Raw genomic sequence first — 16,624 nt, forward strand, 5'->3', positions numbered from 1 at the left:
CTTGGATTACTGTGAATGGTTTGCCTTGGTAATGAACAGAGATCATTCTGTCGTTTTTGAGAGTGCACCCAAGTACTACATTTCAGACTCTTTTGTTGATTATGAGGGCTACTCCATTTTTCTAAGGGATTCTTGCCCACAGTAGTAGATATAATGGTCATTTTAGTTAAATTTGCTCATTCCAGTCCATTTTAGTTCACTGATTCCTAGAATGTTGACGTTCACTCTTGCCATCTCCTGTTTGACCACTTCCAATTTACCTTGATTCATGGACCTAACATTCCAGGTTCCTATGCAATATTGTTCTTTACAGCATTGGACTTTACTTCCATCACTTTACATCCACAACTGGGCGTTGTTTTTGCTTTGTCTCTGTCTCTTCATTCTTTCTGGAGTTATTCCTCCACTCTTCTCCAGAACGTATTGAGCACCTACTGACTGGGGGAGTTCATCTTTCAGTGTCCTATCTTTTTGCCTCTTCAAACTGTTCATGGAAGGTCCCCTACTAAGTGACTGTTCTGATCCTAACAGTCCATTCTCTATCTCAGGTGGGAGCTACCTCTTTTTCGAAATTTTCAGGGAGGTGACAGCTGGAAGAATATTTGGAAGCAGGATGAGAGAGGGTACATACCCCTGGCAGCCATGCAAAGAGTAAAGACCAAATGGCAGCTGTTAAAGGTTTACCAGCCCTTTCATCCTAAATTAGACAGATGGCATTCTGTTACTCTGTTGTAGATGGAAGCTCAAGCTAGGAATGTGATACATTTGTGACTGCTTGAGCACAGTGTATTTTATCAAAAAAACTTAACTTTATTTAAAATTTGCAACTGTTTTTCTACTTATGAGTAGCCCACTATGAAATAACATCTCTGGCACCTGCAGTAGAAAAAAGCACTGGAATTAAGAGTAGGGAAGTTTCAGTTTGGAATCCCAGTTCTGATAGCAAGAAAATCCCAGCCTCTGCTTGTCTACAAGATCAGGGGGTTAACACCTGCCCCATGGGGCTGTGGGCATTAGCACACATGTGTTAGACCTATGTAAGCTGCTGCATCAAGGCTAGGTATTTCTACTTGCAGGCACTGGCCTGGCGACTTATCCTCGAGGTTTTCCCCTCAAGGGAACTGAAAATTTACAGTTTTAATATGCTTTCTGAAAAGTATAAATACAGTGTGAAGAGTCAAGTAATGGAATAACTGGCTTTCAAGACTCCCAATAAAAGAATGAATTGTAACTCTTCTCTTAGAATTAAGATAGCCTACTATCATTTGAGAACTTCAGTATAGGTTTCAAGTCTGTCAGTTTCTAGAATTATCCCTCTCTCTTCCTCTAAAGAGGTCATTCAGTAAATTTGTCTTTACAAGCCAAATGTGAAATCTGTGTTTATCCCAAAATCAAAACAATTGCTAATGGTAAACGTAAAGTGCTTAACATAAACTAAACTTTAAGCGTTGGTCTCTTTCCAATAATGACAGGTACATCCTGGTAAATGCTCCCTGAGAAGACATTACAACTGGTATGCAATTAAATAATGCCTAATATTTTTAGCCAGAATTTTAAATCCTCCATTTTCCCTCCTCTGTATCTGTTTAGGAAGGGAAAAAATTTAACTTCTAACTATCAAAATATATCTTATTCAAAGAAATAATAGTACCATTTCTCTTAAGACCTTTGTCCTCAGTTTATTAGGGTCAGAAATTTAATTTGTTCTTTGTCAGCAAAGGTGCTCTAATTTATGTCTATTCTAAAGAAAGAGAGCTCTAAAACTCTGTGGGACCTCTGAGGCCTGTACAAAGAGGCATGGATTACAACGCAGGGGGCAAAGCCCCCACCCACAAATAACTAGACTCGGATTTCTTTTAAATTTTTAGGTGGCCCAGTGTCACTTCCTTCACAATCATAAAACAACCTCATAAATATGAATGTCTTTTATTATGAAAATTGCTGTTACATTACAGCCAACATTCCAAAACAGTATTTTAATAAACACTTGTCTTGATTACAAAGTAGAGCAGAAACCATGATCCTTTTTCAAAATCGATTAACATCTGCAGATGTTAACATGAAGAAGGAGGAGGACACTCCAAACGCTCACCCTGGTGTAGAGGAGATGAGATGGGGAAGAGCACCTGTTATCCAGAATAGCTACTAGTGTTATTTGTACAGTGTAAACCAACCACTTACAATAGGACATTTAAAAATGGTGAAAAGCAAAACAATAAAAGGCTGAGGTGTCACAATACTTTTGAGATGGGAAAAGCCAAAGTGAGTTTCCTTTTCCTTCCTCTCTGTGAGTTCAGTGCAAGGTACAGGGAAGAACCACAACACTAGGTCAAGGATGGATGCAGTTCTTTGCTTCCATATTTCCCAGTCTCCAGTCCTATTTTTAAAAACAGCTTGCATGTAAAAGCCCTTCAGGCTTTCACAGGTCCTGGAACACAGCGTTTGCACGTGGATGAATGAGGTTCCGCAGCAGCTCAGAGTCAGTGTCTGAATTCCAGTGTATCCACTCTGGAGCATTGTAAGGAATCCAAGAACACAATTCCTATGTTCTTTCTCATTGGGAGGCAACAGACTCCTATTTGGGTGTGCTCCATGTTTGGGGTCAGGGTGTAGAAGTAGTAACTGCACAGAACCTTTCCATCACGAATAAATGCCCTGGTGGAAAAGCTTAGAAAAAGTTAAAATTGCAGTTTAAAAGTTCCTCTTTCCCCTTCCCTCAGCAAAGAAGCATGGTGCACACATGATTGCAAGGAATTCTGGAAGGCATAGTGTGGCTACTATAGTTTCAAGTACAAAGTATTCCTTGCAAAGGGGTCTGGGGTGACTGTGGGCAAACCAGAAACTCAAAAATATTCATCAACCTCTTTAATGTAAGAAGCCACACTGAGAATTTTATCCTACAAGTTCATGAGCTGGCATACTCTTTACCATAGGAAGGGATAGCCTCGTTTCTCCAACAGCAGATGTATGATACTTGGGAAACTTAACACAGGCCAGGGACTGGTCTAATCTGATTTCTACCTCCTTTTCCGTCCTCCCTTTCCACCGGTCTTTTATTCTGGGCTCAGAGCTCCAATCACTAGCAAGGCTCAGAAATAACAACCAAAATAATACAACGTCCTAATTTCAACACTGTTCTTTTTTGCTGCTACAGGAAGACACCAGCTGGTGCTGAAACACTCTGAATAGATAATCCAGTTGTCAAGCTGTTATGCAGCCTAGTTAAGCTTCTCACGCTGGATCTGATAGTAACATGCCTGAAAGAAAAGTTCAAAACCATTTAAAATTTACTTTAAAAGAAATCACATAAACATAACAATGCACATGGGACTAAGAAAAGAACTCCTTTATGAATACTGACCGCTCAACAAAATCAGCTGCTCTCATATTTTCCCATTTTCTTCCAGTCCCCCTATCCTATCCCATGTCTACTTTGTCTAGTTGTAATTAGTAGAAATAAAACTTTGTAAAATTCTGATTCTAAAACAGACAAAAACATTTTTTTCAAGCTGTTTAACATCTGTTATTAAGCAGAAATATCTTAATTTGCTAAGCCACTACTGACTGGACATTTAGAATATGCTGATGATCAGTATAAGGTACACAAACAAGTGTAATCAGAATCACCAACATGTTTGATAAATACACAGGTTGAGATTAAGCATCATTCCAGACCTACTGAGTCAGAGGATTGGATAACTTGCTTTAGTATTTTGAGACTGACCAATTCTATTTTCTTTAATATAGTATATATTTTAAAATATTAACAATATGTGCTGTTTGCATTAAAATTTTATATAAAAGAAGGTGGTTAATGAAAGATTCACAATATTGTAAATGAAGGAGAGATTTTAACAAAATATTAAATAATATCTATACTTTACCTTCAAAGTAGTGAACATTATACCCTGTTCTCCATGCTGAAGATATGGGTCCATTAGATCCTCGATGAGGTGTACCTCAGAGCCTAAATTCCTAATCCTGCCCCAACGAGAAAGAGATATTGAGTTACTTCTGCTTATGTATGTCCTACTTCTGAATCTATTTAAGTTAGAAGAGATTGGTCACCTGGCCCGGAGCACCACATATAAAAAAACAGGGAATAAGTCATCCATGGACCATAGGAAGTCTTCCTGAAGTGATGCCAGGACACTCTGAGAGATCTCTTCAAAAGTCTGCTGGATGACTTTTAGTTTGTCTGATGGGGTAAACGTTGTGCTGTTGTAAACAAACAAACAAAAGAAACAATTAAAAACTAGAAATAAATGACAAAATATAGCCTATGGTTGTTTTCTTAGTAGAGCCATTTGACATTGTTTGACAATATACTCTAAGGGCTCATGTGCCTTAAGCTGGACACATCAGGCAAAAGGAGTCACCAGAAGGGATGACCTCTGTAAGCCTATGATTCTTTGAGGAAAGAAGCCTCCAGCTATGAATGGTTCACATGAAAGAATTCACTAAGTCATAGATCACCTCCTTTTACCCACATGGAACCTTATTGTCCTAATACATGCTCTTCTCTGAGTAAGAAGCTTAATTTCCCTTTGGCTAAAGATATGATTATGTAGATAAATTTCTGGGTAGGTTCTTCACCACTTCTGAAAATTCAAGGGCCTTGTAGAGTAAAAGGTAACCCAAATGTCTCAAGAGTCTTTCTGATATCCAGGCTGAGTTTGACACCATCTTAGGGAGTTGGGTGTGGAGGGACTAGAGTTTAGGTAAATATAAGATCGCATCAATATCTTAGTAAACTAACCACTCCTTTGATTTATGTAATTTTCAACAAAGCAGAGATCACCTGATCTGTTGCAGACATTCCACAGCTGAGGCAAAACAAGCATCTTTCGTGGTTGGCAAAACCTGCAAAAAAAAAAAAAAAAAAAAGGACTGATAAAGGTCAAAGAAGAAAGCTGTCTTTTGCAGTGACAATAAACATATTGTCACCAATCACAGAATGCGTGTCTTAAGTGAGAAACTTACGCTTGTATACTATACTATCAAAGTAAAATGGAAATTTTTTTGCTAATCCCCCACACCAAACAAAAGCATATTTGCTAAGGAAACCAAAATCCACTGTACCTTTTTATTCTCTCCAAGGACTGACAAGGTCACTGGCCAAAATTTCCTACAATGGAATCCATATGTTGTTAATATGTGTTTGTGTCTTATGGTAGATTAAGCCCCATAAAAACAGTTAATGACTAAATTGACTTTCCTGTCCCCACTTAAAATAACTATTTCAGTTACCTAGTTTTTACTACTGAACCAGTCCATTGAAAAAATTTACTTTCCAATTAAGGCTCAATCTCTTTTTTCTAATAGCACAAATCTATAATTATTGGGTGCTGTGGTAATCAGCTTCATCATAACACTTCTAAAAAGTATAATTATTGACTGTTTCCTTAGATTATAGGAAACAACCCCCTACAATAAAAAAGGGCACTTCTAAACTTTTAATTAGAAATTGTAGATGGGAAGGGAGGGAGGAAAGAGAAGAGAAAAGAAGGGAAAGAAGAATGCAAGAGACTGAATACAATTAACTTTTTCTGAAAATGTGAATGTATGTACTTGGCTTCGAAGAACTGCAAAATATCAGTCAGGAAAAACTCAAATTATTTACATATATTCAGAAGAATAATCAGATTTCAAACTCACATCTAAAGATTCTCAGAAATAAAGATTTTTAAATATCACTATTTTGCTAAAGACAGGCAATAAGTAATAAGTGCAAATCATATATTTAATTAAATATCAAAGTACCAAATTCCTGATAATGCTGTTTGCATTTTGAGTTAAAACCACTAGCTCCCATTCATAATTACTGTACTGACCTCTGCACCCCAAGGAAGCCCAAAAGAGCAAGGTCTGTCTGCTTATTTAGCCGGAGAACACATTCCCAGTAAACGTCCTCCTCACGATCATTATCCAGGGCGTACAGCATGAACAGTGGTGGGTAGAGCCGAGGTAGGAGTACAGGAAGCAGTAACCCAGAACCTGTTACCACATAGCTACAAAACATCACAGGGAGGCGGAGAACCCTTAACATTAAAACTGAATATAGAATCAAACATGGAGCTTCATTTTCTAGAAGTAGAAAGTAAAGGTGGGAAATTTTGAGTAAAGAAGCAGTTCTATTACTTCTTTTAGGTAAGGAGTTAACATGAGAAGTTTACCTATGGCCCCAGAGTTTTGTCTTGGGTCACCTGTGAATTCTTTTCATAGGCTCAAAATCTAAATGAAAGCCCACTGTGTTTACATTTTAAGGTTGACTTCTCTGTTGAACTGTGGCAAAATGATCTACTTTGCTCATCAGCCTTTGTGCCTAGTCATCTGTGGTTACAGCTTCATGGCATTTGGCTAACAGAACTTGAGACCTAAAAGAAACCTCAGAGATCACCTAATCCAACCAAACTATTTTAAAAAGAAGGAAACAGATCTAGAGAAAAGAATTTTCCCTGAGATTCTCTGCATAAGATCACTTGGTTCCCATCCTCTTTCTTCACCATCTCCACCCAGCTCTACTCACCCTGGCTCTGGTGATTCAGATCTGGAATCTGACTTTCCAGTGCAGAAGGATTTCCTTTCGGTCGGCAGAGGGGCAGAGAGAGGAATTGTGCTGCCCTCTTCAGGAAGCTCAGGAAATAAGAACCTAAGGAAGAATAAAACAATCATTATACAGTTACACCTCTAGAGTGAATAAAAAGAGTAAAAACACATTTCCATTATTTAATCCACTTAAGGACCAATTAAATCAAACTTCATATCAATTATAAAAGAAAATGCCAATTCCCTTAAGAGTCTTAACTAATGCTTTTTACATAATAAAATTAACAATGTAGCTAATGAGTGTATATGTACTCAGTCCTGTCCCACTCTTTGCGACCCTATGGACTATAGCCTGCCAGGCTCCTCTGTCCATGGGGTTGTCCAGACAAGAATACTGGAGTAGGCTGCCAATTCCCCCTCCAGGGGATCTGCCCGATCCAGGACTGAACCTGCGTCTCTTGCATCTCCTATACTGGGAGGCAGGCTCTTCACCACTGCACCACCTGGGAGGCCTCACAAAACATAAATGCTCGGGGATAAAACTTCCTATTAGACTTCGTCTTCTCCAGGTGTTAGGTTAGGCTAGGTTTTAGAGACACAACTTTGCCTAGAGATTAACTCCAAATAAGACTCCTATATGTCACACCAAAATTGGTATTAAAAATTTATTTTTAGCTTTCTATTATACTTAATGAGTAAGAAAGACATAAAGGAAATAAGTTACAATGGCTATGAACACAAAGTAAAAATGTGTTTTCACTAATCTACTGAAGGATCTATGGCATAAAGCCATTTTCCTGATGAATAATTTCTGCAATAAAGAGGAACATTCATGATTACAGCTTTCCTCGCAAAGCTGTAATCTCTAGATTCAGGGTGAAGCCATCCAAGCATGAGTGTAAACTAGTATTTCCACACCCTGCTGACATGAAAAGCTCTCTCACCTCACCAGCTGGAAAATTCGCTTAAGGTAGGACTTAATCTCCTTCACAGCCTCCTGCAGTAGCCGGCGGTTGGCTCCCACACCCACATATGTCATTCTATACACTGCAACCAGAGTCTCCACGAGCCTGCCCAGCGGGTGCAGAGGAGTGTCGCAGGCCTGAGCAGGAGAGAACCAATGCAGCCAGTCAGTGTGCACCAACAGCGGAAACAATCAGAATAAACAATTTCATAAAGGATAAACAATTTTCAAAGCGCCAAGAGTCTACTTTTTGGACCAGGAATATTTAAATACTTCAACTTCTCTGAAAGCGTTAATTCTACCCAAATTATATGGAGTAGGAATTCTTAATCAAAGAATCCTATTAACATTTTGGAAAAATAGCTTTGGATACTGATATAGAATAACATCATTAAAAGAAAGGTTCTAAGGGAATTCCCTGGCAGTCCGGTGGTTAAGACTCTGCACTTGCACTGCATAGGTTCAATCTCTGGTCAGAGAATTGAGATCCCACATGCCATGTGGCCCAGCCAAAGGAAAAAAGAAAAGAAAGATAACATACCTTAAATGTCAAGAAAAATACATGAAATGTTACCTTGCAGAAAACTGAATAATGAGAGTTGAAACAGTCACTGTTCAGTTCCCTTGATTTCTTCTAATACTCCTTCCTGCAACCCTACATCAATGCCTGTCATACTTTAAACTGTGGTCTGATTTCACAGGATTGGAGAAGGAAGCAAAGACAGCATAACCATGGGGTGAGGGTGGGGTGCCTTCTTTATATAACTTTTAGTTTGTTAATGTTACAAACAGAAAGCCATTTTAAACTCTGACCCTAGATGTCCAGGATCCCCTTGAACATTTACAAAACTTATAAATTTCTACCATCATAATCAGCCAATCTTCAGGTGGAAATGTGTTCTTAGCAGTCAGAGAATTAACAAAAGACATATTAAGAAAGCAAAAACAGGATATGAGTAACAATAAGCTGTGAGTACATATGAATGATATACTGTGTTAGTTGTATCATTAATTAACAAAACCAGTATGGTTCCGATTCTCATTTACCTTTATTAAGTATTTCTTAATGTCATCATATTTCTCCACGGAGAAGGCACCAACATGCTGAGGAATGAATTCCAAACTCTCTAGTGTCTGAGTCTGTGAACGACTTAGTATCTCTGGACTATAAAAAGGGAAAAGAAAGCCTATCATATATTTTAAGAAAGCAAGATAATTTTAAGTACACATGAAGCTCTATTAAGGATGAAATGGAGCAACCATCACAGTGTTCAGACAAATGTACTTATAACTTGTAATTGTCCTATATTAGATTTATATAAGTTATTCAAAATAGCACTTAATGTTACTCCACACAAACCACAATAAATTAATGAAAATGTTGTGCCAATATAAACCCTGGTGTTGAAAAATACTGTTATACTGTTGTAAAATACTGTAATGTAGTATGTGTAATAGCCTGAAGAGAAAACCGGTGACAGACTTGTTAGTGATGATAGAAATGGAATAAAGGGGAGAGGGAGAGCTAAAGAATGAAGGAAAACAAATCAAAGGGCAAAGGGTGAAATGGAAATGAGCTCAAGATGTAAGGGGATAATGCGGACACTATAACAGGTGGTGGGGTACGCACACAATGGGTAAAGGGAAGCTTCGGATGAAGAGGTTAAGATAAAACACATACCAGTCATCAACTGAAATTTTTTGTATTGGCACTCTATCATTAGATTACAATTAATGAGAAATTAGAAACAGTGCACAATTAACATTGATACTATTTTAATAGTATCAATGAACAAATAAGATCTTTGTGGCAACAATGTGGTTTTACACAAAAGTTCATTCATTCTCACTTCTTGGAAATACCCAACAAAAGTTAACCAAGGTTAACTGGAGGAGTCAAGTCTCAATGTCTTGGCCCAGGGGCTCTATCAGCGAAGGCTGACCAACTACATCCCATAAGGACACATCCACAGCTTTAATCAATCCTGGGAGTTTCCATTTCTTTCACTGATACAGTAGGAGATAAAAATCATAAACTTCATGAATGAAACACTATAATCAATTCCCACTGATCCCCAATACAGGAAAAAACAAAACCAAATCTTCTTTCTATACTGCAGGGATGAGAAAGTTCTTTAGATTCAAATGCTAATCAGTACTAGCTTGTGGAAGTGACTGGCCAAGTTACATACAGAAATATGAAGAATGGTAGATGGAAAAGAAAAGCAGGAAAAAGAAAAAGGAAGAAAATAAGAAAAAGAAAGAAATGAAAAGTACATCTGTAATTTTTCTTTCAGCACTTCCAAATCATTGTGCCACTTCCTTTTGGCCACCAAGGTTTCTGACAACAAAGATGCAGCCATTTGAACTGAAATTGCCATATACATGCAATGCATAATTCCTCTGTAGCTGCTTTCAAGATTTTTTCTTCCAATTTGAATATGACATGTCTGTGCATGGATATCTGGTTTTTTCTAGGATGAAGTTTGTTCAGCTTCTTGAATGTGCAGGTTTATGTGTTGGGCTTTCACCAAGCTTGGGAGTTTTCAATCACTACTTATTCAAATATTTTCAGCTCTGCAATTTTTCTCGTTTCCTTCTGGGATTCCAAGGACACAAATATTAGACTGTCAGGTCCTTAGAGCTCTGTTCACTTTTTTTTTTCACACTCTGTTGTTCAGCTTAAATAATTTCTATTAGTCTATTTTCAAGTTTACTGACTTCTGCTGTCGTTTCCTATCTGCTACTGAGTCCACACAATGATTTTTAAAATTTTGCTTAATTTTTCATTTCAAAAATTTTGATTTGGTTCTTCTTTATATCCTCTATTTCTTTGCAGGTACTTACAATTTTAACATTTGTTTCAAGGATATTTACAATTGCTCATTTGAATATTTTTATAATAGCTCCTTTAAAGTTCTTGTCATATAATTCCAAAATCTAGGTTAAGGGGTCATGGATATCTGTTGATTATCTTCCCCTGAATGAGTTGAGATTTTCATGGTTCTTTGATTGCCAAGTAATTCTGGTTTATTTCCTGGACATTTTGAGTATTACGCTATGAGATTCTGGGCCCTGTTTATATCCTATTGAGGATGTTGACATCCAAAACATAGTAAACATAGAACTGAAACTGTTGTCTTTACAAAGACCTGCTTACGAAGCTGGCGCTTGGGTGGCACCTGGGAACCAAACCCCCTATACGAATATGAAGCATTTCCTAACATAGGGTATTGTGGCGCTGCCCGTAAACTGTATTAACTAAGTGATTTACGGTGAACACATGCTTCCTTCCGCGACTGTGGGATTTTGGTAGCTGGTAGGCTTAAGATTGGAGAAGGAAATGGCAGCCCACTCCAGTACTATTGCCTGGAGAATCCCAGGGATGGGGGAGCCTGGTTGGCTTCCATGTATGGGATCGCACAGAGTCGGACACGACTGAAGCAACTAGGCAGCAGCAGCAGGCTTAAGATGCCTATGTGACCAGTCCCCATAAATACCTGGGGAAGTTCATCTCTAATGGGCTTCACTGAGCAGAAATACTGTGTTTGTGTGGCTGCATTTTACTGCCTGGGGGAGAGTGTGCTGTGTGTGACCCCTCAGAGAAGAGGCAGAGCACAGGAAGCTTGCACATGGATTCCTCCAGACTCTGCTTGTGTCTTCTTCCCTTATGATTGGCTGTGGAGCCTTACTGTGTTGCTGGAACAACTCTTACCTGTGAGTACAACTATATGTTGAGTCATATTATGAGTCCCTCTAGTGAATCACTGAATGTGTAGGTGACCTTAGGAGTCTTTCAAACAGCTGGTATTTTTGTTTCTGCTGTCTGTGGGCTGTGGTTCCAGTGTTAGCCCACTTCCCACGGACTATGCAGGCCTGTCTGGGTCTGTTCCGTGAGTACCACTCAAGTGTCAGTCTGGGACCTAGGTGGACTGCTTAGCTAATTAGAATCAAATCCACACATGAACAGGTATGGGGTGAATCCAGGAGTTCATAAACAACTTATCAGGGTTGCTTTCCAAAGTTCCTCTCTCTCCATGACCTCTCCAGCATTTTCTGATTCCCCCTGTAGGTAAGTCTTTCAGCCTGAAATTACCCACTTCCATAAAGTGGTGGGAGGACAGAGAGAGAAGCCAACATAGCAGTAAGATTTGGCCCTGACTCCTGGACCTGATGATCCATCAAGGGAGAAGAAGGCTCCACATCGTAAGAGTCCTGGCTCCTCCAAGCACTCCTGGCTGCTCCAGCTGGTGCATCGCTGTCCTGCCACAGAAGTGCCTGTAGGCTGAAGCATGAGAAAGTGGAGAAGGAGAGAGAAAACCCAGTGTTCCTCCTCCACTCTTTCTGAGCTCTAGGAGTCTCTGGCATCTTAAGCCAGAAATAGAGGGGTTTTTCTGGATCCCCACACCACAGTGTGTGCTTCTAGTTTCAAGTTATACTGAGTTCAAGCTGAGGAACATGGAGGTTAAAAAACTTGTAAACTTTCCCTGGTTGGGTGGCACTTTAAATTCAGGTGTTCTCCCCCAATAATCTGCTGACATGTACTCTTCAGAGTTTTGAACAGCTCACCACGTATTCTGCCTGCATTTTATATTAATAGGTGAGTTCAGTAGAAGATACAGGGAGGCGTGTTTTATCCATCCTTACCCAGAAGTACATCGCTGACTTCTAAATTGTCCTTAAAACCTAAATGTGGAAATCCTTAACCTACTCGCTTTAGGTTTCATCTTCCACCAGACTCTATGCTGGGCAGGCATCCACGCACCTGTCTCTGTGTTGGCGCCGATTGGTGGTCAGGGCCACAGCAATATTGTCCCACGCTTTCCAAACTTCCCCTTGGCCTGGGTTCTCACAGCCGAGCTGATGCCAACATTCATCAAACACGGCTTTCCACTTCTCATCAGCCGGCACCGCCAGGTTTCCAAGCTTCCTGCTAATAAGGTTATGTCAACTTTTTATTGATCACTTATTTTTGTGCAAATATCCTAAGAAACAGAAACTTTCTAGTAATATACGAACTATAAATACTTCTATCACAAAAGCTGCCTAAGTTGATAGTGGCTCTGTTGTCTAAAGACTGAATAAGAAGTGTAAAGGGATGGTTTTTTAGCTACTTAGTGTTTATTAGATACTAAAGTGTATGAACTGTTAAGTATGAAGCACATCAGACTTGTCTCCTTTGCTTTCTACATTTCTACAGAATTGATTTTGAAAAACTGATTCCTGCTAAAAAGAGAAGTTTCTGTGCCTTGCATATCTCACAATGAGAACTGTAAAATACATTATGCACTGGGTTCTAAAAATACTCTTTAAGAATAAACATGCTACAGAAAGTATATCATGCTCCCATGAAAACAAAGAATCTGAGATGCTATCAAAATAAAAAAACAAAGCAGAAGCTGGAATCAGTAAAGGAAAATAAACGTGCCAAAAACCTAGAGAAAGAACACAATACACTTAAGAGACTTTGATTTTCCCCATATATGCAGCGTATACTATTCCATTTATTGTATCTATAGGGCTGATCTTTACTTTTCAAAATCAAGTTGTGCAGGGCTTCCATTTTAAAAGGTTCTCTTTCGATCAATTTGGATACCTGTACCATTAACAGTAAGATTATTCCTGCACACAGAACTTCCATCAGTTTAAACATTTATGCTCTGAGGCTATAATCGAAGATAAGACTATAGATTTAGCTATCTGTAGCAGTTGTCAGTTTACAATTCAGGGTTATACACTACTTACAAAAACAGACTTTAAAAACCTGTTCTGCATTTGAAATATTAACCAGTTTTTACAAAAGCGAGACAACTCAAAACATTCAATAATTAATCCATAATTAATACTCATTACTCACAAAACTTTAGGTCGGTCTTTATCACTCTCATACAGACTAGGCTTGAAGTATGTTCCAGTGATTTTGATCCCAGATCCCCATTCTCCACTAAAATAACCTTCAATGTAATCTCCATTTGGCATAGTCAGTGTTCCCTAGGTAATGGTAGAGAAAATGTGGAATTACAAGAGGTACTTCCAGTCTTAAAAATCAAGGTGGGGGCATTAAAAAAAAAGAAAAAAGAAAAAGCACTACATGGTTGGCATTTTCACTTTTAACTAGTCCCTAATCCTTAAAAAAAAGTATATGTACATGTATGTGCAAAAAGAGTATATGAAAATAACCCATGGGTTAAAGAAAAAGAAATAACAAGAAAAATTGTTAAAATACATTGAGTTGTAAAAAATGAATACACAACTTATCTAAATTGATGCAATGCTACAAAAGCAGTGCTTAGAGGCAAATTTAAAACTGTAAATGTCTATATTATTAAAAAAAAAAAAGACCTGAAATCAATAATCTAAAATTCTACCTCACAAAATTAGAAAAAAGCAAACTAAACCCAAAGCAAGAAGATACTAAATATTAGAGTAAAAATCAATGGGAAAGAAAATAAGAGATAAAAAAAACAATGAAACCAAAAGTTGCTTCTTTGAAAAGATACTAAAATTTGACACACATTTAACTGGATTGACTAAGAAACAAAGACCAAGACTTAACTAGATTGATCAAGAAAAAGAGAGGACATAAAATTAGAAAATCAACAGAGGATATTAAAATGCAATAAGCTATAAACAAGTAAATTCTTAAAATGTCAAAATATTTGAATATATACATTTCACCAAAGAAGACAGATGAATTGCTAGTAAGTACTTGAAGATATGGTCTATAATAAGATTATTAGTCACTAGGGAAATGTTAATTAAATCCATGAGGTTTCAGTTCACATCCACTAGAATGACAAAGAGGAAAAAAAGAAAATAAAACGTATTGGCAAAGGTGTGAAGAAATTTGAATCCTTATACATTGACTATAGGAATGTAAAATGATGCAGCCACTGTGGAAAATAGTTTGGCCATTTCTTAACATGTTAAACATCAATTTTCCATAAACCCAGCAACTGTACTACTAGGTATCCACCTGAGAGAAATGAGAACACATGTTCACAGAAGAAGTTTTAAGTGGAAACGGAAAACAGAAACAAACTCAGAGAGACAGAAAACAAACCTGTGGTTTTCAAATGGGAATGGATAGAACATGGACAAATTAGTGGTATGGGATTAACAGACACAAAGTACTATGTACACAGTAGATAAGCAACAAGGATATACTGTGTAGCACAGGGAATTATACCCATTATCTTGCAATAACCTATGCAAAAATACTGAGTAGTCATGGTGTACACCTGAAACTAACACAATATTACAGATCAATCATATTTCAATTTAAAAAAGAAGAAAAGAAGTTGTAGTTAACTTCACTATACACAATAGCCTAAAGTTGAAAACAGTCTGAAGTTGAAAATAATCCAATGCCCATCAGCTGGTGAAGGGACAAACAAAATGTGGTTTGGGGATGCTGTTCAGCAATAAAAAAGGAATAAAGTACTGCACATGCCACAATATGTAAAAATCTCACAAACATGCTAAGTGTGAGAAGCCACACAAAAGAAAACCCTTGTTGCATGATTCCAACTACATGAAAGGACCTGAAAGGGCAAATCTATAAAGTTTATCAGAGGTCATCTGGGACTGGAAGGAGAACCAGGGAATGACTATAACCGGGCAGGAGACGCTGATGGAAATGATCTCAAACTGGATCATGGTAAGAGATCAGTCCTGGGAGTTCACTGGAATGACTGATGTTGAAGCTGAAACTCCAATACTTTGGCCACCTGATGCGAGAGCTGACTCATTGGAAAAGACCCTGATGCTGGGAAAGATTGAGGGCAGGAGGAGAAGGGGACGAAAGAGGATGAGATGGTTGGATTGCATCACCGACTCAATGGACATGGGTTTGGGTGGACTCCAGGAGTTGGTGATGGACAGGGAGGCCTGGCATGCTGCGGTTCATGGGGTCACAAAGAGTCGGACACGAATGAGCGACTGAACTGAACTGAAGTGAATGGTTGTACAACTCTGCATACGTACTAAAAAATCACTAAAATGCACACTTGAAACAGGTAAATTTTATTGGAGGTCAGCTTTTTTAAAGATCAAGAAAAAAATCAGTAAAAGATTATTAAGAAAGAGAAAGAAGTTTCCAACCTTTCCACTGAGGGTCCAGTCATCTGAAAATTCCCCTTCATAGATAGTATCATCTTCAGAAAGTAAAACCCCATTTCCCTATGTGAAGAAAAAAAAACAAAAATCACAACACATAAAACATAGGGCAACTTAGGGTAACACCTAACTTAGGGTATCTGTAGCCACATCCTCCAAAGCCTTACATAATCTTAAAAAAAAAAGATAAGAACAATTGTATTAGGGAAGGTGGAACATTAATAAAAAGATGACTTAAAAATTAAGGACTAGGAGTTTAAAAAAGTCAACCGTAACTATATGCAAAACATTCCACTCACCATCATTTTATTAAGATGGAAGTTGCCTTCATAGTATAAACCAAACTGGGTAACTACTACACCATTGCCTTGGCATACATCATCTTGCCACAGTCCCATATACTTCTCCCCTCTGCAGAGAAATAGAAAAAAAAATTAAAAATAGAAATTAAAAAAAAAGAAATGAAATTAAAAAATCAATTATGATAAGGATGAGGTAGGGAAAAAATAATGATCACATGGAAGATACCAAGCATCACCCCTAGGTTAGTATCTGTCCCATTTCATTAATTAAAGTGTTAACGCTATCTCCTCCAACAGGGGAGAATGTGACTGCAAAACACATCCCACTCTGAGCACTGTCCTCTCAGGAACTGGTGGCTCAGATGATAAAGAATCTGCCTCAACTCGGGAGATCTGGGTTCAAACCCTGGGTTGGGAAGATCCCCTGGAGAAGGGAATGGCTACCCACTCCTGTATTCTGGCCTGGAGAATTCCACAGACAGAGGAGCATGGTGGGCTACAGTCCATGGGGTTGCAAAGAGTCAGACACCAACTGAGTGATTAACATACACATACTACCAGACACAGATCTGTATATATTTTCAGGGCTTCCTTGATAATTATAAAATATTAATTAATGCCAGAATTCAACTCAAAACAATGTCACTCAAGAGGTGAACTTAAAGCTATGCACAATTTTTCTTATCCAAAA

The 16,624-nt window shown here is 38.2% G+C and overlaps 1 protein-coding gene across 3 annotated transcripts in view; it reads right to left on the reverse strand.

Moving 5' to 3' along the window:
- Window positions 1–1,910: 1,910 nt before the first annotated feature.
- ALS2 (alsin Rho guanine nucleotide exchange factor ALS2) overlaps window positions 1,911–16,624 on the reverse strand; it is a 61,730-nt gene continuing 47,016 nt past the window's right edge. For 2 of the 3 annotated variants that reach the window (XM_061381690.1, XM_061381689.1), the window contains exons 22-34: window positions 15,931–16,042; window positions 15,617–15,694; window positions 13,371–13,504; window positions 12,279–12,446; window positions 8,561–8,678; window positions 7,494–7,651; window positions 6,530–6,652; window positions 5,835–6,011; window positions 5,083–5,128; window positions 4,802–4,863; window positions 4,069–4,218; window positions 3,885–3,981; window positions 1,911–3,257 (exon numbers count right to left, since the gene is read on the reverse strand). In XM_061381690.1, the coding sequence (XP_061237674.1) occupies window positions 3,219–3,257; window positions 3,885–3,981; window positions 4,069–4,218; window positions 4,802–4,863; window positions 5,083–5,128; window positions 5,835–6,011; window positions 6,530–6,652; window positions 7,494–7,651; window positions 8,561–8,678; window positions 12,279–12,446; window positions 13,371–13,504; window positions 15,617–15,694; window positions 15,931–16,042 (1,462 nt within the window). In that variant the 3' untranslated portion in view covers window positions 1,911–3,218. The remainder of the gene's footprint in view (window positions 3,258–3,884; window positions 3,982–4,068; window positions 4,219–4,801; window positions 4,864–5,082; window positions 5,129–5,834; window positions 6,012–6,529; window positions 6,653–7,493; window positions 7,652–8,560; window positions 8,679–12,278; window positions 12,447–13,370; window positions 13,505–15,616; window positions 15,695–15,930; window positions 16,043–16,624) is intronic. The other variant, XM_061381691.1, reaches the window with a different exon arrangement.

This window comes from Bos javanicus, chromosome 2 (genome assembly GCF_032452875.1).
Source record: "Bos javanicus breed banteng chromosome 2, ARS-OSU_banteng_1.0, whole genome shotgun sequence".
NCBI lineage: Eukaryota > Metazoa > Chordata > Mammalia > Artiodactyla > Bovidae > Bos > Bos javanicus.